Genomic DNA, 23,776 nt, shown 5'->3' on the forward strand with positions numbered 1-23,776 from the left:
GCTAGCAAGCATGCCCTTTACACTTGGTATACTTGGTAATGCTTAGTTTCTTGTATTTCAGGCCTTCCACTGAGAACTGAACATCTGACTTCTGCACAGTCAAGAAGAGAAATAAGCACATACTTTTCTCTCTTTCATGTTAGAAAACACTTCACCAGTCAGCACAACAAAACAGCAGCCTATGTGAGTAGTTTAATTATGATTGTGACATAAGAGGAGGAAGAAATGTCGTATTTCCATAGTCTGAACTAGGCAGGTGCATTAAGAATCACATTTACTAAATGAAGTGGAAGAGCACCCAGAGCTGCTGAACGTCTGAAGGAGTTGTGCAGTTGACACAAGGCACTGATGCACACTTTGGATATTTTTCCAGTGACTGCACGTGGAGCTCATCCTCACCCAAAGAAGGGAAGCTGTTTCACCCTGATATGTAAACCAGTTCTTTTTTTGGTAGAGGCTTATCTATAATACTTCGAGGAAAGTCCTACCGCAGAACTGTGTTATTTAGAGGACGCTATTACAAATGAGTTACAGCTCACTGTCCTTAGGAGTCAACAGAAACCTGAAGATGCAACTTGGGTATTTGAGTAAAATATCTAAGCATGACTAGGGCTTCTGTGATAAAATCTCAAGTTTACATGGGTAAATGACCATTTTGAAAAAAGGTAGGAGTTTTTTGTTGCGTTTGTCAAGACTGGTAGTTCTGACAAATACGTAATGGGGTAGGATAAAAGACATAATTGCATACAATTGCATACACTATTACAAAAAAAAATGCTGACTAGAGTTTGACTTGAGCTTTCATAGAGGGAGAAGCAGGGTGGGAATGACTGACAGCACAGGCAGACCCCAGCCTCACTCCTCCTGAGCCAGGAAGGTAAGTTGCTATGCCAGGAAGCTCCTTTGCACCTTGAAGTCTTCTAGACAGTGGTAACTATAAATCACTGGTCTTGCAACATTTGCCTTAACAAAGCCATTTAAAAATAAATACATTGATATTTCTCTGGTAGGAAGCAGGGCTAAGGATGGAGGTAAAGAAGAAACACATTTCATTGTTCAATTAGCCACAGGATATTAAGTAAGCTAATACTTATTCAGAGCAATTTTAAGTAATTTTGAAGAAGGGGTGCCAATAAATGATAATAAATGCTTTTATGAAAAGATTTTGACTTCATGGGCTATCCCAGTACCCATTTCTTATCCGCTGACCAAATAGAATAAACACCATTTCCTTTCCCTGCATGAAAGCATGCACTATTCATGCAGAAATGACAGCCACATCCTGTTACAGCAGCTGATGGCAGTAGGTCAGGGAACAAGTTTTCATTTGTGGGGGAGGAGAGGACAGTAATACAGTTCACACATACACATCTAAACAGATTTTCATCTCAAATTTCCTAAGGCTGTGACAGTTTAAAGCAGAATTATTTTAGAATTTCCTGGAGAAGTACTCGCTCTAGTTGGGATAATGGGCCAATCACGGTCCAAAATAGAAGTGGCAGTAAAGCTTATGGAAAGACAAACATTCTGGAAGAATCAACAGTTTCTCTGACTTATTCAAAAGTCTGAGTACGTCTGAACAGAAATTGGCTTTTGAAAATTGAAAAACACATTTAAACAAGGAAGAAACTTACATTATTACTTCTCAAGAACATATACCTGTGAACAAAACTTACTTTATCATTAGGCTTTTGAGGTCCTGATCTTCACCTTCTCGTAACTCGTATTTGCTTGTTAGAGACAATGAAATCTCTGTTTTTGCAAGCTGATTCAGTGTGCTTTCCCTGTTAGGGTCATTGGGATCAACAGACCCTTCCCCTGCAAGGAAACATTTTTCACTTCATGTTTGCCAACTTTCCCACATGTCAGTGCATCAGACAAAACAACAGCATAGAGAAATCATGACGTTGTCAGAGGTTTCAATAGTATGCCCTTTCCTACCATTCGTAGTAGCTTTTTGTTTTTTGAACAAACAAAACCATAAGCCATCTACTACTAAACCCACACAGAATATTTTGGAAACACCTCTAATCCTTCTGTTTCTGCTCTGCAAGAGACTCACACTTCTTTTAATGAAGAATACAAAGAATTTAACATCCTTTTGTCCTAACAGGCACATAACAGTGAAAAAAATCTAACAGGTAACAGCTATTCACTTGGAGGCTGGCATTACCTGTGATGTTATAACTTCTCTCCGAACAAGAACGAAAGACAGTTCACATCCTGACACAATTACAGCAAATTAAATGTCAGCCACATTTATTGCTTACAACTTTATAACAGATTAGTGTTCTTTTAAAACTTCACTGTTATCTAGATAATTAAGTCTCAGAATTTAAAACTGCTATTTAAATTCTCTGTTCTTCTGCAGATAACAATAAATCTTAGGGTCAGATTATTAAAAATATCATTTTCTGCCTGCAATTTGAGCATAAGTTGACAATTTTTAGGAGCACTAGCATCATATATAATGTAATTAATCTTTAAGGTCAATACTGAAATTAGAAGTTGTGCATGTAACAGCAATGTTGTCAAACACAGCTGGATGCACAGACTCTGAACAGCACTGCACTTAGTTCCATTACTAGAAGGCTCAGCTATGGAAAATGATGTCACAAGAAGTTTACAGAGTACAATGAGGAGGCTGGTAACATGAGAGAGATGAGAGTTTGTGTCCCTTGCAGGAACTAAATCTACCCCCCATCTAATTCTACCCCAGAGCAATATTAGACATGAAGATGGATAATGGCCTACCAAGGAAAGACTCAACATCAGGAACAGGTCCCAGCCCTTCCAGCAATTCGTTCAGCAGGTCATTTGGCTCAGTGGCAATAGCATCCTGGTGTTCTAATAGTAGCTATAAGCAAAAGTAAATGAAGCTATAGACTGAAAAGCATACCTTGTCTTTATACTTGTATACAAATCAGGAGACTATATGCTAAAATACCAGACCCACTGTGATTAGGATTACTGAGGACCCAAGGCAAGTAGAAAGCAGAGGGAAGGATGCTCATGTCCAGACAATAAGTTTAAAATTATTCTTGATGTAAAGCAGCTTATTGTGTTCATCCTGCAGTCATTTCCAGTGCTGAATATCACAGCTGAGCACAAAGAAGTTCAAGATATGCCTTCACAGGTAATAAAATATAATAAACGGCAGTGACTCAAGTAAAGTATTTCAGCATTGCATCCTGAACTGTCATGTAGAGAGATGAAGGCAGGGTCAGTGGTGCATAGAAAGATGCCTTACACCTACCCAGGTTTCTAAGTCTTCTAAGTACGGCAAATTATAGTCAGGGAGAAGTTGTTGGTTACCATAACCTCACTGACAACTAAAAACGCCAAGCCCAGCATTTCAATCTTACTTACAAAACAGTTAAGTGAGAATTATAGGCCTGTAATTTATTTTTTCCCACTCTGAAGTGCAGCAACAGCACAACAGTGTACATAACACTGATTATATTGCGAGAATCACTGAGAAACACTGGTCATACCAGGTAAAACTCCAACATAAATAATGCTACTCAAGCACAGAATGACAAACACTTTTACAGAACAGATTATTTGGTGCAAAGGTGAAAGACATACAGAGAGGTGCAAAACAGAGCTGGCAAATACAACAGATCCCTCATTTCAGCTACATCCCATGCAGCTGTGCAACCAAAACAAATGTTAAGCAAGAATCACCAGAGATGACAAAGGCCAGATTCAAAAACTTTGTTTTTCAAGCTGAATGACATATGACACAAGAAGGGATGTTTATTCATCTCCTGTTACTCAAACTAATTTTTGAGCTGCAGTACAGAAAGTTGAATTTACATTTACAGGGAAGGAATATTGTAGGAAGATGAAAGCACGTAGGAAGTTTGGTGGAAGAGGTGGCACTGGTCATCTCTGCTAGAGTTACCGCATTAAGAGAATGTGTAGTATTCAGACTCAGTTGCTTCCTCTAGGCACACAGCTGTGCACATTGGTCATTTCTGATGTCTTTGATGTCACTGATCTCCTTAATGTCCTCTGTTTAGTGACCACTAAATTATTTCACATTTTGTATTTTGCGAAAAAATATAAAATAATATAGCAATAATTAATCACTTATGGTTCCATGGACACAGTAGAGATGGAACAGCTTCACCAGAAGATGTCAACACCGTAACAAGATTAAAATAAAAACACCCACAAAGACAAACCACCAAAGATGTTTTTCACAATCCAGGCTATTAATTTTCAGTTGAATGAAGTCATCTTGCATTCTGGTATACACGAAGCATTGTTTTTTTCTGTAGTCTTTCAGACAAAGTAATGGGGAGGTTCTCCGTGGTTCTCTACCATGCCTTCCCAACTCCCTCTTTTTTGTTTGTTTGTTTGTTTGTTTTTTAAGCTAAAAAATAAATAATGCTACCCCACCAGCTTTACAAAGTACCATGAGGCAGACATCTAACTTACACCCTAATGAGTCATACTATAGACTGCAGTTAATCTGTTCTTTGCCCGGCATAAAGAACTGACAGGAAGCCACAGCTTCTGCCAATTCTCAATCAGATATTTGCATCTGCTTCCAGCACAACAAATGACGTACAAGTCGTAAAATGCACTGAGTTTTCATATTTTCCCAGAGGAACAGTAACTTCTTCAAATTAGGCTCACTGTCTTAACCAAGATGAGGAAGTATATTTATAAATACATGCTAGCCATGCCATAAAAAAAAAAATGTTCCCCACATCATACAATGTTACATTTTCATCGTCATTCAAGATAACAAGTGGAAGCAGTCTTCTAGGAAAAGGGAAATCTAAGACTTAATTCCATACTGTTTCAGGGACCGAAGAAATTATTTCAAAAGGGAGAAGAACAGACTTTACTCCTTCCTCAGAGACAGTTTGCCACCATTATTCATAGTCTATACAGTCAGATCTCTTGATAAGTGTATTCACTTACCGAATGGGTATTGATAATTTCTTCAATAGAGATATATATGACAGGTTTGCTGAGGGTCACCATATCAGAGTATTCATCAATGTTGAATTTCTCTTCTGGTTCAGGAACATCACACGCTGCCTGAAAAAAATTCCTAAGAAAAAAAAAAAAAAAAAAGAGATAAATAATTGAGAACAATAAATAATTGTTTCCCTTCCTTAACTAGGCTGTATAAAAACAACAATTAAGTCTTCAACATGTATTATATTTCTTTTCTAATCTGCAGTCAACACTTTGTGTTGATGTAGAAATATATCATCCCTGACAGATTCTTTCAAGCACTAATGATGATTTCCTCTATGGCTGTTGAAATGTTATTTTCAATGTTAGATTCTTATCCTTACTCAGCAAGGAATGATAAACTGTCATCTTTAAAATGTCTATAGAGGTCTGAATTTAGTTCTCTAAAAGTTATGTCTTAAGTTTCCCCAGAAATAACTTCTATTTGAATTGAAGAGCCCAGGAGACTCAATTATGTAAAAAGTTTGCTTCATTAGAAGAGAGATTCTTCCTCTTGTAGTAATCAAAGAGCCAACTTGCATACATTATCTTCCTCATTAACTTTTGTTATTCTTGCTATACTTTCTATCCTATTTTTCATGTTTATGACATGCTCTTAAATAGCATCTTCAATAAATAGAAGGACTAAGCTGCACAAATACCCTTGTGTTCATGGCTGGTCTATCTCCAGGAAAGCTACCATATACATAATAGTACATTTGTTTTCATTAAGGATGGATAGTAAAAAACAGATGTTACAAAAATGGGCTTGTCACAAGACAGAAGAATACTGCAAGATAATAATAGCAGCCACCCCAAAAGATGTGTCATGGTATGTGTCCCTGCGTGTAACAAAACAGTTTCCTATGACTGTACAAAGATGAAAGAATAAAATTTCTTCACAAAAATGGCAAGAATAGAAAAAGTGTCTCTTTCATCTTAAGTCTTTGCCAGAAAAAACTTTCAGCTCTGGCTGAGGAACACACTGTTTCTGTATTTTCAGCAATCTTACTGCAACCAAATCAGCACAGCTGATGAGTGGTCCATGTAATACTCAAATAGAAATACACCAGGCTACTACTCCAACTTCTGCAGTGATAAATTCTCTCAACTTAAACTTTGAGCCAAGCAGAACAATGTATTTTTATTTATTAACTAAGAATTCACATGAGCTAGTTAGTCTACCTGACTCATTCTAGAAGAGTGTTCTTACTGTAGCACTGTACAGCTGTTGTGAGAGCTTTCCATACCTGAACTTCTGGTATGTCTGTGAGAGATAAGTGTTCATAGATGACAGATGTTCACTCTCTCCTTCAAAGAGTTTGTTAGAAGCAGCGTGCTGAAGGACTTTTGCCACACAGCCCAGATTCCTTCTCTGGTCAGGGTGTATCTGTCCCCCAGCAGTCATATCAATTATATCAAAACCATCAGGAGCAACAATGGCAGGGTTCATGTAGCGATAATACAGGAGGTTTCCGACAATCTAAGAAGATCAAGAGAACTTTGCTTTACATACAATAATTACATTTCACAAAATTTTAGAAGTCATTTTTCACTTGGACCACATGAACTGGTGGTAGAGAATGATGAGAAAAGACTCCTGGGATGTATATGTTACCTATGCGGCCAACTCAAAGAGTCTGTGGTGTTTTATACAATGCAGTCACAATAATGGGCACTAAGCCATTACAGAACAATTAAACAAGCATGCATACTTTCATGCTAAACCAATCACTTTCTTGTGCAACCTCTTCTCAAAATATTAAGCAGCTACATAAAGATACCAGAATAATCAGAAATAGAACTGCTTGATTTCAATTAGAATATTTCTATTAAAGACAACCATCTGGTTTTGATTGTCAGCAACCTACCAGACATGCTTCAAAGTCATATTCCAACTAGTGCCAGAAACCAAAGCTATTTATAGTTTGTTATTTTTAAACACTGGGTAAAAGAATGAGTAAAACACGCAGTTTAAAACAACTCTTAGATGTCTATTTAACTATTACAGATGAGAAAAACTAAATGCTCATTTCACCACAAATTTTTCCAGCACTTCAACAAGTGTCCAAATAACACTCAACACAAGAGGTCTAGTTCATTAAAGTACTAAAAGCCATATAAACACAGGAATGGAATCAATCTTTTGTCCTAACAACTGCTCAAAGATCACTTATGCATCCTTAAGTTCAGTTCTTACATTCACTGGATTTAGCCAACAGGAAAAAAACAACCATATTCCAAACTTTTGATCTTTGTATTTGAAAACTCTGCCTTTCTGACAGGACTTTGGTAGGTCCATCTCCATAGGTTCATTCCCCGGGGTGCTACAATCAGCTATTTTAATTGGCAAGGTATCCCTTGTTTCTAATACCTTTAAAGAGACTAGAGATCAGATTTTCCAAAACTGCACCTTATAGCAATCTTTTGTATCACACAGATGGCTGTTCCAGATCACTCCCGGATGCAGAAACAGGCAGAACTATTCTTTCTACAGTTAGCCTCAGGTTATGTGTAGTCACCTGCAGAACCTCCAGCTTACATAGCATTCACAGATGGGTGCCTTATGTTCATTTTCTACTTACTTCCTAAGCTGAGCAATATTTTAACCTGTACTGCTGAAGTGACAGTTGGAATTACTTGAGAAATGCTGCCTGAGAGAGTTTCCAAAGCACTGCTAGAGTACACAAGCAGAATTAATTTTTTAGCTGAGGAATCTGAAGTATTCAAAATGGGCACTAAGAATTTTACTTATGAAGACACTTCCTTTTGGAAAGATAACAGGAAAGGCCCATTGAAATGAATACCTTGCAATTTCAGAACAATTTAATTAAACACTAATAAAAGCAAAATTGAAAACTGTATTTATTGAAATGCAAGTAGCCCTAATTTGAGTTTCCAGTCTCTCAACTGGCTGCTGGCTCATGAAGTGAGTGTCCTGAGGCCCTCTAGAGAAGCACCATGACAATGACAGCCTAGAGGTGGTCACTATGTCAGTATACTGTGCTCTTCACTTTTCATCCTAAGCCTCATTTTCACTTTTATAACCATCTTAAATGAGTGTAAGTGAATCTATTTGTTTTGAAAGCTCTTCTATCTTTAAGTTACAAGCTTTTTTTTCCTGTTTATGACTTTAAATATGCTATGTCCAGGTAGGGGGGAAAAATAAATAAAAATCAAGACCACAGTGTTTTTTCGTGAAAGAATTGCTGGTGGGGTACAAAACAAAAAAGATAAGTCACAAATTCCAGCCTGCTAAGAAGTATTATTGAGTTGGCAATCCAAAACAGTTTGAGCACTGTCACTAGGAATTCCTAAGGACCCAGATTAAGAAACCTAGGTTGTAGCAAAAGAACTCCGTTCTCTTCCACTACCCCTTCACAGCCCAAGTAATACCAGATTGCTTCAACAAAGATTGGTGTTCTCAGTTCCTTAGAATGATATCAAGTAAAAATCCTCTTTGGCATTAAAAGAACATGCTGTTGGCAGTTTGCCCTTGGAAATCTACCTTTAGTAGTTCATCTTCTGTTGCATCTGGGAATTTCTCATGGAGTGAGCTCTTCAGAACTTTGGCTATATATCTCATTCCATAACTACATGTGGAACAGAACAGATGAAAAGTAAAAAAAAATGAAGAGACTTTCATGAAACACAAAAATCATACTAGTAACCCAAGTTATTGGCTCTTTCTTCAGCCACTTCCAGCAGAAAATGAGACAAATGTGGAACATACAATAAGTTTCAAGACATTCATAAGGACAAAGCAGGGCTGAAGTGGAGAAATCACTCCCTCTACTGGGAATGTCATTTGAGAAGCACATATCAAGCCACATAATTGGAAAGTATCACCACTGGTGAACTCTGTATGAAGCTTCACTGCTCACGTGAACAGAAGCTGGGAGAGACCTCGCTCAGCACTTACGGCATCATATTGAGAGATGAGAATATAGATGTGAGAACTTTGTCAGTTACAGTCCGCAAACTCTGAATTGATGATTCCAGTTTATTGACAACTTCTGTGTGCGTTAATGCTTGTTCTGTGGTAACATCATATGGCAATTTACTGTGAAACAAACAGACATTAAACCATGCTAAATATATTTGAGAATGAAGAATGAACATTTTTCTTTTTACTTCATAGGGACCATCAGTGAGAACACAAAAAAGAGGCATGACAAATACTGCCGAAGTTTGCAAAGAAACAAACACTTCAGGTGCTTTAGCTTTTTTTATAGGGAGAATTTAACTTGGGTGGAAGTGCACATGACATCATCTGCCTTCCCCCTAAAGGGATTTTGTAAGTCCTAATCTATAGCTCCTTAGAAGGACAAAGAAGGACAGGATATTACTATTAAATTACAGTAACACCTGGGGAAATCTTTTACGGCATGGTTAACTACAAACAAAGATGAAATACATGACCAGAAAAGAGATCCTTTTGTTGTTCAGATCAGCTTGAAGTACAGTATTACAAGCACTTCTTCCCAAGAAAACTTCTCATCATGCTTCCAATAGAGGCAGGAAAGAAGTATGGATATAAGCAACATTTGCCAGAGAAGGAAAGATGGTACTGAAGTGAGGAACCTCTCAGGTGATCAAGTGATGGTATGATATATTTATCTTCCCCACTCACCTGGCCTCACCAGTTTGCATTTCAAGCTGGTTTACCCATGACTTGTACACATCCACAGGACTAGTGTTAATTATGAGGGATTTATCCTCCATGATCTCTTTCACCACTGGTGCCAGGAGCTGGCGCAGAGTGTTCTGGCCACGAGCACCTCTGTTGAAGCTGACAACCATCTTAATGACAGTAGGGTTTCCAGTGACAATGTCCTGTATCTGGTCTACCTTGGAGCTGTATCAACAACAGAACAGTTCTTAGGTCTTATGTACGCAGTCATCTCTGCTATCTAAGTTTGCATGTTGAAACATTTATGCTGTCTACTTCATATAATTTTGTTTTACAGAACAATCTAACCAGTTATTCTGTGAATGTTTATATGAGTTAATGCATGACCCTAGAACAGAGCATAGTAAGTGACCAGTAAAATATCTATTCTGAACCAAAATAACTGTGAAATGCAAGATTTCATTTTCTACCCACCAACTTTGACTTTTCAGAACACGCATTTACTTTCCTCACCCTTAATCTCCTAATCACAAGAACAAGAACCTTAGCATTTACTTTTCCAAGTGACTCTATACAAAATATTCTCAATCATAGAAAGATATATATATTTTTTTAAACTGGAAATACCTTAAGTTAAGAAATGAGCAATTGTTTTGAAAACAAATTTCTCCATTTACATATATACTTGGTTTCACGTCAACTGAAAAATTTAACCAAATTATTATCATTATTCATGTATGACAAATATATTGAACTGTTTGTAAGGTAATTGAAATTTTGTAGTAAAAACACATACTTTATCTCCTCTTCTAAGGCAGTTTTAAAGAGTTTGAGAAGCAAATATTCTTCTCGTTGGTTGGATGCATAGTTGTAGAGAGTGAAGATGACTGTATCCATAAATTTGGTTGATTTGTTCTGAGGCATCTGGAAAATCAGCTTCGCCAGATATGTGGGATTAGTCTACGAAACAAACAAATTATCTGAACAACATTTTCCAAGACAAATCACCACCCCCACAGAGGCAAACTGTCCTGGAAAGTTTCATCTTCTAGAAAACCTCAGGTGAGATTAACAAAAAGAACACAAGAATAGGTATCTTACATATACTGTACATATACAGCTTCCCTTTTACCACATGCAACAAAGGGTAAAAGTAGCAGTAATGCTACTAAAAGATTATATATAGACTAAAAGATATATAGAAGAAGCTGTGTCTTTGGTTTTAGTATGACCTAGTTATTCACAAACCAAACAGCATTATGTATTGCACAGACAAGGATTTTCTTAGTTACAGGAAATACTAGAAGCTGGAAGACAGTATTTTACAGTGGTGTATATACTACCATCCATTGGAAATCTTTCTGCATTCTTTACTTTTGTAAACATCAGAATAAAGTAAGCAGCACTCATGTTTTTCTTTAGCAAATTGCTGTCATGTTAATTTCTACCTTGACTTACCTGTAAAAGGTAGAATAAATGTTGATAAGCCTCCAGTTTTTTCCTTCTCTCTTTACTCAAGCCTTTAATGCCCTGTTTGTCAACCATAACCATCTCTTCTAGCTGATTTTTGCTCTTTTTATTAAGCTTCTTACTATGTAATACCACATCCTGTAGACAACGAGATCAGAAATTTACATAATACACTCACCAAAAAAAGCAAAAAGATAAACATTTTTCCAACTACTTTAAAGATTACAAGATAATCTTACTACAAGGTAGTTTATTGGGAACTTAGTGTATTTTGATACTGTAATCATTAAGGAATCTTTTGAACATCTTTACCTTGCCACCAGTATAGCTATGCAACAGTGACTGACTAGGAATCATAATCCCACTTAAAGACTCATTCACCCTTTAATTAATGAGCAAGATCTCAAATATGATCAGAAGACTGTTCCACTCTACCACAAAAAAAAAAAAAAAAAAAAAAAAAAAAAAAGGCTTAAAATCTGCCAAGCAATTACCAACCAAGAGTGACATTCAGTAGCAGATATACTGCTTGGGACAACAAAGCAACTTGTTACACAAGCTATTTTGACAAGGTTACTTAAGACACGCAAAGGAAGCTTTCATTTTCCGATTTTAACTAATTGTGAGTGATCAAACATTGGTATCGATTGCCCAGAGTTTAAGGAGTCTCTCTTCTTGGAGATGCTCAGAAGACATCTGGACAGCAACCTGTGCAACCTGCTCTAGGTGTCCCACTTGTGATTACTTCCATCATCACGTGTCTTCTAACTCTTTAATCCCAAACTCCTTGAACACACAGAAGTGGTCAGTACATGCTGGAATGCCGAAGGAACATGAACACAGCCTACTGACCTGAAGAGTGATTCTGTTTTTCACCAGCAGTCCAATCTTTATATCCATTAAATTCAAGTCCTTCTCCAGCTGTTGATTGGATCGAATCTTTGTAACTACTTCTTCCCTTAATCTTGTTACTTCTAGCTCTTCTTGAAAATCTAAGTCACTTTGGTCCAAGAGGTAGGCAAATTTGCGCAGGACAGGCAAGGGTGGATTTTCAGCACCAACTATAGTTGAAATAAACAGGCTTGTTAGTTAGCAATAGTAAACACTGAAAATCTCAGGAAACTGATCATCGTGAAGGAAATCCGAGCTGCAGAACAGAAAGTTATGCCATTTAGAGCAAGAACTGAATATTTGTCATACTATGTAAATGCAGCTTTGTAAAACAGTTGCCCATCCTTCTTCACAAGCAGGTGCAAGTAGTTGTAACCCAGTTGTTTTTCACCTATAATAAGAAGTCCTGGATGAAAGCTTTTTAAAAACTGATTGACAGTCACATACTTCTTTCCAAACATCCACTAATTAAGTGTTACCACTTACTTAGTGTTCTGTAATCCTCCCTGGCTTTGTTTGCTCTGAGAAATGCTTGTATCTTCACAATTTCTTTATTCTGGAAGGGACAAAAATCAAGAAAGAATTAATTTAGGACACGTTTTTATTCAGAAGCTTACTGCAAAGCCTGTGGTCTCATTACTGTGGTTCTCAGAAATGCTCATGCTGTCATATTACCCCCATTTTATTTCTCCATGTTCAAAATGAAGAAAAGGACTTACATGATCCTTGAAGTACTGCAGCCTATTTCTGTAAGCTCTCCTTGCTAGCCACATTTTGACCCACGACTGAATCTGAAAATTAAATTACAACTTAAGAGACACTGCCGAAGTGATTTGTATGTAATCGAGTGCATGCATTTTAAACTTGTTTCTGACAGTCCTCTGCTGTACATACTGTTCTCAGAAGTTTGGGGCCTTAGGCGACTTCAGCATTAGGCTCCTACAATTCAGTGGCCAAATTAAAGGGCTATAAATAAAATAGCAGGCTGAATCTGAGGCTCTAGGAACATGCCTAGCGTTATCTTTGGAAGCAATTTCTATCTGCAAGTCTAAGCTGTCATTTGTAAACAAGCCTCTCTCAGAAAAGATATCAGTGTCCCATTTGCAATCCACTCCCGACTGTGTCCTATCAGTCCAAGATAAGCAAACACTTTTCAGACATATTAGACTGCTTCTAATGAAATGACAACACTGTCAGTTCCAATATTCTGTAACTTATAGAAAGTTATAGAAAGCATTATAGAAAGTGCAAAGAAATCTATTATGAGCCAGTCACACTCAGCAAAGCTTGTCAGAGTTTAAACACTCAGATTCAAATAGACTTTCTGTTTCCTAAAGCTGTCAATGACTTTCAACACCATGTCAACTTCTGGAGCACAAATTCACTTATTTCCTGCTGCCTACCTCAGATTCCCAGGCACTAGAGCACCAACTAAAGGGATGAAGTATACTCAAATCCAGAGGCTCAGTGGAATCTTACCTTGACAACAGCAGCAACATTGCTTTGAAGCACCTTTAGTCTGTCAACATAGCTTTTCCTTTGTTTGAATCCTTTCCAGAAAGCCTATAGGCAAGAGACCATTAATACTAATAGGAGACAAGCATTTATTCAAGTCTGTGTACATACACACCAAAATCACTAACAAAATAGCTCTACATACAGAAAAACTGTCACTGTACTAACAAGTTAATTAGCCCACAAGTAAGCTTGCTTGTATTTTTATGGCGCCCTGACACACTGTTCTTTTCTTGGCCTCATTCCTAAGTCTCTGGACTTCCTAAGTCACTCAGTATCATCACCTTGTAACATGGATAAAAACCTCCCAGCTTCCTCATTTGGCTCACTTTGGTGATTCAAAGGGAAATAATACGGCTGCTCTCAACTTTATCTTTTGTCTATACCCAACCTTTGATTTCATTCCTGTCTTTTACTCCTTGGCATTTCATAAGCCATTTCTCTTTTAATGCCATGGAAGACAGTCAGACAATAACTTCATTTACCTTAACTTCTCCATACTTTTTTCATGGACCCTAAATTCCTCAAGCATCAGTGCATTCCTTTGCTGAGCCCAAGCAGCATACAGAAAAGTTAAAGCAATACAGAAAACAGCAACTGGTATTAAATATAATAATTAATTAAGTCACTGTAGATACCAAAACAATCAGTTGTACATTTCTTTGTAACTTCGCAAGGGGTGTCTGGTTGATTGTTTTTCAGGAGTTGAATAAATTGTTTCTAAAAAGAGGTGGCCTTTTATAGTTTACATAGTCATCATGTATGTATTTGTCAGTGTTTAAACTCTTGACACACAGAAAAGTTTCTTTAACACTTCTTTTGGAGAGTCAAGTAATACTGCCAGAGCCCAAGAATACAGAATCACAGAATGACCTGCATTGGAAGGGACCTCAAGAATCATGAATCTCCAAGCCCCCTGCCACAGGAAGGGCCACAAACCTCCCCAATTAATACTAGACCAGGCTGCCCAGGGCCCCATCCAATGCAGCCCTGAACACCTCCAGGGACAGAGCATCCACAACCACTCTGGGCAGCCTGTGCCAGTGCCTCACCACTCTCACAGTAAAGAACTTCCCCCTGATATAACCTAAATCTTCCTTCCTTCAACTTAAAACCATTTTCCCTCTTCCTGCTGTTATCTACCATTTCAAAGACTTGACTCTCCTCCTGTTTACAGGCCCCTTTTAGGTACTGGAAGCTGTAACTAGGTCACCCTGCAGCCTTCTCTTCTCCAGGCTGAACAAGCCCAGCTCCCTCAGCCTGTCTTCATAGGAGACGTGCTCCAGCCATCTGATTATCTTTGTGGCCCTCTTCTGGACCCTCTCTTTCTTTCTTGCACTGGGGGCTCCAGACTGGCCACTCCCTACCCAGTTATAACTTCATGGAGCACAGGGAAACTGCTTACAAGTTTGGATAGTGTAGAAAGGAATGCATTTCTCAAGTCAAGCTTTGCCAAAGGAATTTTTGCATAGATACTCAGTGAAGCTCCTGATTTTGTCCTGTGCATAGCTAGGTATACCACACAAGATTTAAGCACCTCAGAATAAAGCCAGGGCTATGTGTTTAAAGTTCTTCCACTGAAACAGTTTAGTCAGCAGGTGGGTATGATCTACTCTTTGAAAACTGGAGATTTGCTACTTAGAAGCATGGACACTCCAACTACGATGGGAATGCACAAGCAGAAGACTATTGCTGCTAAGGAAAAGAGATTGAGTCAATACTGTCAGCAGTGATCAGCCACTTAAATTGTCACATGCACAAAGTGACCCAAGCTAGAACTTTCTTGCTCCAGTACAATACCTGTATTTTGATAGCAGATGGTTCCTGGTTTCGAAGGAATGCTTTTCTGTCCTGAAAATTCCTTCTGACTAAGAATCCCCTTGCTTGGGCTTGCAGCTGAACAATCAGACTTTCATTAGCAAGCCACAACTGCTTCCGATTGTAGTCTGCTGTAACTTGCCCAACAATGTTCTGTTAAGCAATCACAGAAAAAGGTCATTTAAAAGGAGGTAAGCAAGAAAACCTTGTCAAAGCTAAAACAATTCTGAAATCTGGTCTGTGTTCTCTCTATCTGTATGGCTTACAGAATCATAGAATCATAATTGCTCGAATTGGAAAAGACATTCAAGATCAAGTCCAACCACAGCCTAACCAGAGTACCCTAACTCTAACAACCCTCTGCTAAATCATGTCCCCGAGCACCATATCCAAATGGGTATTAAACACGCCCAGGGACGGTGACTCAAACACCTCCCTGGAGGTGTTCATCACATATGATTCCACTCAACTTTCCCCTATATTTTAATCAATGTGAATGGTTATAAGGGTGTTCTGAAAGTATATATATATAAAAGTGTGTGTGTAATAAGCATAATGTAATGATGTAGAATAAGGGGTGGAATGTCATGGTTTTGCAATTTTGTAATTTTGCTATCAGTATTCCACATCATAACATCATGTTAAGCATAGATAATTTTGACGAATCTGCTGCTCACAAAAGAAGACTGAATGTCCCAGAGAACACCACGGTCAGTCATATGACACGGACTCTATATAATCTCACTTCAGTGCTGGACTCGCTCTCTTGGATCCTGCCAGCCATGGGGGAGCCGTGTGGAAGCGTTCCAGCCGTTTCGCCTAGAGTTGCAGTAGGCCTCTCGGTTTCGGGACTCACTCTCTCTTATTTTACTTGATTCATTAGCCTTAATTCCAATTATATTGTATTATATTGTGTTATTCTGTATTCCGATATAGTATTTAGTAAATAAGTGTGCCTCCTTAGATCGTTGCCGCTGTATTTTTTTCCTTTTCCCCTTTTCCTTTTGGGATAGCGGCCCTGCAGGCCGTCTATACCCCTGTCATGGGTGCAGGTAGATTTTAAGTCAACCTATGACAGAAATGAATATTGGCTTCAACATGTGGAAAATGGTAGTGGCAATATTGGAATATTTCACAGTTTGCAAGAAGGGGCTCCCACAAATGTTCACACACAAACAGAAAGAATACTGTATGCATCTTTGCCAGGATTTGACCATCTAATTAGAAGCAGTGGTGTTACCACTATGAGTCAGAGTCAAAATAGCAATTCATGGAGTGGTAACGTGAATTTCCCATTGAAGAAAAGGCTAAAGATGCAGCCCTCAGCAGGTAAAGTGATGTGCACTGTTGTTTGGAATAGGAAAGATGTGGTCCTTCTAGATTTTCTGGAGCACAGACAAACCATCAATTTCAACCAATACATCACAATGCTGACAAAGCTGAAGGCTCGAACTTGCAGAGTCAAGCCAGAGAGGACAACCTTGCTTTTGCAACACAGCAACACCAGGCTCCATGCCAGTCTGAAGATGGTGGAGCACACTGACATGCTTGGCTGGATTATGTTACCACTCCTACCATATCGCCCAGATTTGGCATCCTCTGACTTTTTTTGGCCCAAAGAGATGGAAGATGGACTTCAGGGGCAACACTTTCCTAACAGTGATGCAGTCATAGCAGCTATTAAACAGTGGTTCACCTCTAATGTTGCAGATTTTTTTTATTTTTATTTTTAAGAAGCATGGCATGCAGGTTCTTATTCGCTGCTGGCAAAAATGCTTAGCTAATGGTGGTGATTGTGTTGAAGTTCTTTTGTAGTTGAGGATTTTCATCACCAAACAGTATTACTGTACTCCTTATATCTGTTGTAGTTTCCACAGAAATCAACAGGAGGCATTACTTTCAGAGCAACCTATGCACTTTGCTAGCATTGCAGGAGACTGCAATCACAGTCATCTTTGACTGAAGATGCTGCTGTTGTCAGAAGCAGATACTGCACTAAAATGATCTTCAGTCTCACCCAGTACAGCCTATTCCCTTGATACTGCCATGTCTTGTTGCCTGTCCCTCAAGTATGCTTTACTAACTTGCAATCAAAGTAAACATTCTAGCCACCTACCTGGATTTCTTCACCAGTTAACCAGGACGTTTTTGGTACAACTCCTTCAGGGACAGCACAGGTACCTTCCTCAGTTTCCACATTGTAATAGTAACTATACATATTTTTCATTATGAGTTTAATCCACGGGCTTTCATTAGAATCTGAAAGCAATACATGCTGTTATCAGATATGTTCCATTACACTGATAATTTACAGCTTTCTGTACCCACTCCTCATCTCCACATTTAGCTACAGAGCCATTTTACATTCAAAGTCTCTAGATAAGGATGTTTCAAATTATCTCATTACATGGAACAACATCATTATTTTAGAACAAAGTATCTGTGAGGTTTGTACAAAACCACTGTTGACTTCACTAACTCAGCACATTTTGTTTTTGAGCTTAATGCTGAAGCAACACATGCCATGTCTCCCATCACCTCCCAGAAAAAATGCAGACTGCTTCTAAGAAAACATTTTTGCCATCTTCTGGCCAGATGCTGGACCTTATTGACAAGTGAGCTCCCACCACAGATTTCCTGTGTCCACATCACTGCCTTTGATAAACAAGGCTGCATCCTGAAAAGCAGGAAAAACCTCATTTCCTCATGAACAAAAGGCTCCAAAGTACAGCTGATAAGGTCAATTGTGCAAAAAGCCATCTGCAAACTCATGTTGCAGATACTTGTTTCTCTGTTAAACTACACTGTCCATAATTGGACTACGGACACTCCAGCAGAGCCTGACCTTTCACAGTAGCCCTTAAGGCTGGAACATGCAGTCTAACACTTTCCCTTGTCTGCTGACAAAATCAGATAGTAATGTGATTTTCTGATGGGATGGACTACTGACAGTCAAAGAGAATATTCTCTGAATTCTCTCAAAGGTTAGCTTGATTTTAGATAGACTCTAGTTGTAACTAGACTTATTCCCCCAGCACACATTGTGCTCTGGATGATGCATACAACAGTTCACCATCATGTTAAAAGTACTCTGGCAAGTACAGCATTTCTCAATGCATTTAAAAAATTAGCAGCCAACCCCCCTTCATTTACAGTTATTTTATGTCTATTATGTCAGTTTCCCAGTTGCCTCAGTGACAAGCAAATACCAAACTGTCCTATTTAGGACAATTTTTACCATCTTTAGCTTTCAGCTTTTGGGCTTCCGAGAGGTTCTTGAAATAAATTTCAGCACATTCTGAAACAACTCGTAAACCAAACTTGGACTGCAGCGTCATCAGGATTGGCTGTGAATCACCTTTCTCCAAGCTCTTGTTAATCACTGAAATCCCAACAGCCACTAGGGAAAAATAAAAACAGAAAATTGTTTTATACATTACACACCCACAGTTCTATCCTCTAGCAACTCTGATACAATGGAGTACTATGCTGGTACACACAGCCAGCATGCCATGCATAGTGCTTCACCTTTTTACTGCCTCTATCATGCTTATAGGGAAGAGTATTACAGAGAACAGCTTTCCAGGAGGCAGGAATGCTGCCACAGCGTGACTGAGAGCTGTGAGGGCAGAGCTGATGCCCACCCAGCAGAACAGCAGCTGACATCAGGACAAGGTCTGAGAGGTGCTCCTCATCCAGCCTGCCCAGCAGGCACCAGATCACTCAGGAACCTGACAGAGATGCAGGGGATCATTGTGTTACAATGATTCAATTTTGCCAGGAAAATTGGAATAAATTCCAATTGTCTTGAGCAAAGTTTTGCAATATTGCAGCAGCATCATAGTCAGGATTCTGAAGCAAGTGTTCCTCACCCTTCAAACTGGAAGCTGGTCCCACACTGATGCAGCAAGCTTGTGCTGCTGAGTTTGTCAGTGATGCTGCTCTTGCTCTCAGGGCACACAAAAGCAATACTGTGAGACATGTTCTAACTTTCAAGTACACTAAGTTACCCATATGATTCAACTCAGGGTTTCCCAAACATCCTTTTCTTTGTGCAAGTCCTACCATCACCAGAGAAAATGAAACTTCTACTCCTACAGCTCATAGCAGCACACAACACTCTGAAAGGCCTTACACACTATCGGCACATGTGGCACTGCTTAGAAAATACTCCTCTGACCTTAAACAGTATTTCTTTACATCTAAGTTCAAGGTGCATACATAGAGGAACAAGTAAACAGCTGGAATGACATATATTATACACCAGTTAAGTGGATGCAGCCCACTCTGCCCTCCACACCGCAGCACCAAACACTTTACTTTCTGTGTTCCTGCACCAAGATAAAAAGGGTTCACTCTCCAAAAAAGGTCTCCCTCTCATTGCTTGACCTACGCATGTTTTTCCACCTAGAGCTGACAAAACATGCTCAATGGCAGATGTAAGACCTGGCTTACATGCAGGAGGCACTCTGTGGGACTGAGCTAGCAGGACAGCATCTCAGCAAAAAACAGTTTTCCTTGGTGGCTGGTTTGACTGAAGTGGAATGATTATACTCAGCTTTGTCTGAACAGAAACAGATCCGCCTCCACAGAACGTGGAAGCCAGCTGAGAAACAAATGAGCATACAACACCACTACCATCTGGACCTCCACCAAACGACATCCTGCTATGTTTTTGTGCTTCAAAAGAGCAGTCCTATGCCAAACACATGCTTCCCCCAGAAGGCTGTTGTAAATCATGCCCAACCGTGCTATGACAGTGCCCAGGCATACAGTCCCAGCAGTGAGGAATTAGGGAAGCAGTACATTAAAAGCAGCAATAGTGCTGCTGGCCAAGGTGGCTCAGCCATAGTCATATATGTTCCCATCCACCTTCTCAGCATTGGTCACCACGAAAAGAATATTTTTGTTTTTTGTTTGGAGGTGCTGGAAAATGCAAAAGTACATGCAACCCAGATTACCATTATTTCTGCAGATCCCCTGTTACCCAGCTTTTTCTCATCTTGTAACTAATCATGCCTTTATGTTAGCAGGAAAGCATAAGGAAAGAACAGTGTGGAGAAAATATCAATTCAATAGAAATGAACAGTTAACTCTGCTGCTGCTGCTTTGATTAAGGCCCACATAGTTTAGTAGCATTACAAGTTATTTGAGCTTTAGCCATCATAATCGGGCAGTGCGGTGACCTGCTCTTCCAGCAGGTCAGCACAGCAAAGGGCACTTCTGCACCCATCCTTTCTTCAAGCAGCAAATACACACAAAGATGCAGCTGCCCGCTGTGATAAGCCTGAGCTCTCAATGGGGCCAAAGATCAGCTCCCTTCTACAGCACAGCTTTTCCAAGACAGGCACTACTTCAACAGACAGCCCCTTCCCATCCAAAGCTGAAGGTCGGCGCTGATATCTCTTCCTGAAAGCTGTCATACTACAGATAGTATTTGGCCAACCTCATTTGGACTCCTCTTGGACAATGACTACAATGGGTGAAATGATTTGAGACACAAAGTAAGATGATGCAAATTGCACAGCAAACACCACAAGGAATTAGGAAGTGTTTTACTGAACAGGTCTTCCTAAACAAAGATAGAATCTTCTAATGGCAGGACAGTTCATAAAGTTTTAATGCTATAGTACTAAATGCTTATTTAAAGCACTACAATAACTTGGGGAGTGTTCAAAACTTCTTCAGTGTCATTGTCTTTTATGCAATTGCTGTTGCCATTACTGCAGAAATCTCAAGAAAACCTTAGTCCAGAGTGAAACATAAACAAGACTTACACTGCCTTCACATCTGTACACAAGTTTGTAGGGGCAGGGGTAGGGGTTGTTTGCCTTTCAAAAACAAATTCTCAGAGGTAGTTAAAAATAAAAGTTCATTTCCAAGTACCGACTGAGCTGAGCTTTCTAAGTTTAGACTATGTGAACAGAACATGCAAACTTCCCGAAACAGGATGCATTTGTTACAGCAAGGATCAGGTTCTGTGCCGTGGGGAAATCTCAGTTTTTAGTTTCAAAATCCTAGAGCACTTCTGATGAATGTGCTATTCAGACACTGCTTCATTTCGGCCTGGAGGGCAGAGCACAGGATTCTAGTACTTCTTTCCAACAGGGACTTGTTAAAACAGTTCTACTGATCATACTAGATTACGAAAAGTTATGTGTTTACCATGAAAACTGGCATGGATTACACATAGGAAAACTTCACTGAAACAACTGGTAGCTGAGCCATGGCTATTATTTGCAATATCACATGGTACTGATATACAGATAACACCACACCGATTTCTGTATGCAATTTATGTGATCTATTTTAACGTTCTTACAGCAGTAGACACAAACAGGCATGTTTTCAAGTCATTCTTTAGCTCACATCTGTTTACAAGCTATGCATTTCCTTCCCTTCCCTGTGCCCAGATGTTTCCTCTGGCTTTCTCAGCCTCTGGGTAGCACTGAAAGGAACCTTCTTTTGTGGAAAAAGTGGGTATCAGCTCTACTGAAAACCCTGCATCAGACCCTGTCCCAGCAAACACAATCCAGATGCTTTTATTAGATGTGTAACTGATGTTAAGTATCTTCAGTACATCTCGTCAACATCCCAATTCACCGCTTGAATTAGGACAGCGGATCAAAAATAGTAACATTACATTGGCTGTTTCTATAGCAGATAGGAGGTTCAATGCTGTAATAGCTGGCCATGCTTGCTTTGTTCCACCCACAACTTTCAAAGCACTAATACTGACACAGCCTGCCTGCCTATAAGTAAACAAATGACAGCACTGCATTAATGAAGGCTGAATACTGCAGATGTACTTAACATCTCAGGGTGCAAAAGAAGGTGGCGCATTCTCATTCCATCTCCCACTGGATCCAATTCAAGCAGGAGGTGACCCAGGCCTGAATCGCAAGCTTGAAACCTCATCAGGTCTATGTCAGCCCAAAGTAATTATGCACTACAACTACTTTACCAAAATTAAGTTATATTACACTTACAGAAGGCATTCAGTTCATCTTGTATACAATGCACTGACAGAATGCACCTCAGCATTTTTTCCTACACATTTCCTCCTTTTCAAAGGCTGGAAGAACATACTCAACTCCAAAAAGCCTGAGTGCTCTTTTTTATTCCTTTTAGATACTTGTTAGGTATTTTAAAGTGTATGTATTTAAGTACTTTTAAACATATGTTCATTTAAAGTATTTTGAAGTATGTGTTCCTAATCTTTATTTGTTAGCACTTAATAAAAGGCATTATATAGAAATAAGTTTTTAGAGCAAATTCTGAAATAGCAAATTCTGATAGCAACATACATCAAGGTTTTAGTCTTATAGAAGCAAAATAAGCTCTTGAACACATCACCCATCCTCATTTCCTTCTGTTCTAACAGTTACCTGAAAGTACACTGACAATGGAAATGTTGGACCTATTAACCTGAGTAACCACAGATAAAGCCAGCAATAACCCTGCAGACATAAATCATCCTAAATTCAGTAAGACAAAGAATATTCATTTGTTTCTTTCACCGTATTTAGAAGGTTGCCACACTTCCCCGAAGAGGAAAAAAAATCAACTTCAGTTTTTCAAGACCAAGAACAAGAACAATACAGATAAAGCTTAATGCTTACAGATTGCAGCCTCTTTCATATTGTTATTGGCATCACTGATTCCCTTTTGTATTTCATCCAGCCACAGAACAGCTGATTCATCTTGGGTTTCCTGGAAAATGGATAGAGAAAAGCCTTACAAAAATGAATTTAAAATAGTACTTGAACATACTGACAGAGCTAACACACAAACTCCCCTCGCAAAGCCCTCAAGCACTAAAAGTAATTGGACCACTTAAAATGAATAGTAAAACAAGCTCATATTCCATTTGCTAAGTAGATTAAACTGCTGCTCAAACAGAAGTTTTCAAAGCTTTCACACATAGAAGACTCCATCCTGCTAGACGAATAGAAATTGTAAATAGAGCTGCAAATATCTCCATTTCCGTAACCCATAAGTGAAGTAACTGAAGCATTAAATAAATGCAAATATCAGCCTACCCTGTGATAGTAGCACCAGCAGCACATAGGAACTTGGTTCTCTTTCTAAATCTCTTGTTCGAGACGAGTGTGTGAGTACAGGCTACAAAACAAAATGCTGGCAAAAGCTGGCATTAAAAGCCAGCTCAGGTTTAGCAAAGGTTTCAGGAGCTGAGTGGCACAAAGTGGTCTCACTTTCTACAACCTGACCCTGCATGATGACTCCATAGAATCATAAGGTTGGAAAGGACCTACAAGATCATCTAGTACAACCACCATTCCATTACCATAGCTACAGCAAACCACTAAACCGTAGCTCCTTATCCAGACGCCTCTTGAACATGCCCAAACTAAAAGAGAGGGTGCTTCCTACAAGATAACCCTCATCCTTCTGCTACTTCCAGCCTACGCCTACAATGGACAGAACTACGTCTGGAAGAATGCAGGCATT

General features: G+C 39.1%; 1 protein-coding gene across 4 annotated transcripts in view; it reads right to left on the minus strand.

The window, feature by feature from the left end:
• IQGAP2 (IQ motif containing GTPase activating protein 2) overlaps window positions 1-23,776 on the minus strand; it is a 117,747-nt gene that overhangs the window by 5,014 nt on the left and 88,957 nt on the right. For all 4 annotated transcript variants that reach the window (XM_072359091.1, XM_072359093.1, XM_072359092.1 and 1 more), the window contains 17 exons: window positions 22,927-23,017; window positions 18,543-18,704; window positions 17,421-17,563; window positions 15,287-15,457; window positions 13,451-13,534; window positions 12,691-12,762; window positions 12,458-12,527; window positions 11,933-12,141; window positions 11,069-11,218; window positions 10,407-10,570; window positions 9,611-9,835; window positions 8,900-9,040; window positions 8,486-8,570; window positions 6,228-6,460; window positions 4,939-5,071; window positions 2,755-2,857; window positions 1,677-1,818 (listed from right to left, as the gene is read on the minus strand). In XM_072359091.1, coding sequence (XP_072215192.1) covers window positions 1,677-1,818; window positions 2,755-2,857; window positions 4,939-5,071; window positions 6,228-6,460; window positions 8,486-8,570; window positions 8,900-9,040; window positions 9,611-9,835; window positions 10,407-10,570; window positions 11,069-11,218; window positions 11,933-12,141; window positions 12,458-12,527; window positions 12,691-12,762; window positions 13,451-13,534; window positions 15,287-15,457; window positions 17,421-17,563; window positions 18,543-18,704; window positions 22,927-23,017 — 2,378 coding nt within the window. The remainder of the gene's footprint in view (window positions 1-1,676; window positions 1,819-2,754; window positions 2,858-4,938; window positions 5,072-6,227; window positions 6,461-8,485; window positions 8,571-8,899; window positions 9,041-9,610; window positions 9,836-10,406; window positions 10,571-11,068; window positions 11,219-11,932; window positions 12,142-12,457; window positions 12,528-12,690; window positions 12,763-13,450; window positions 13,535-15,286; window positions 15,458-17,420; window positions 17,564-18,542; window positions 18,705-22,926; window positions 23,018-23,776) is intronic.

This window comes from Excalfactoria chinensis, chromosome Z (assembly GCF_039878825.1).
Source record: "Excalfactoria chinensis isolate bCotChi1 chromosome Z, bCotChi1.hap2, whole genome shotgun sequence".
Taxonomy (NCBI): Eukaryota; Metazoa; Chordata; class Aves; order Galliformes; family Phasianidae; genus Excalfactoria; species Excalfactoria chinensis.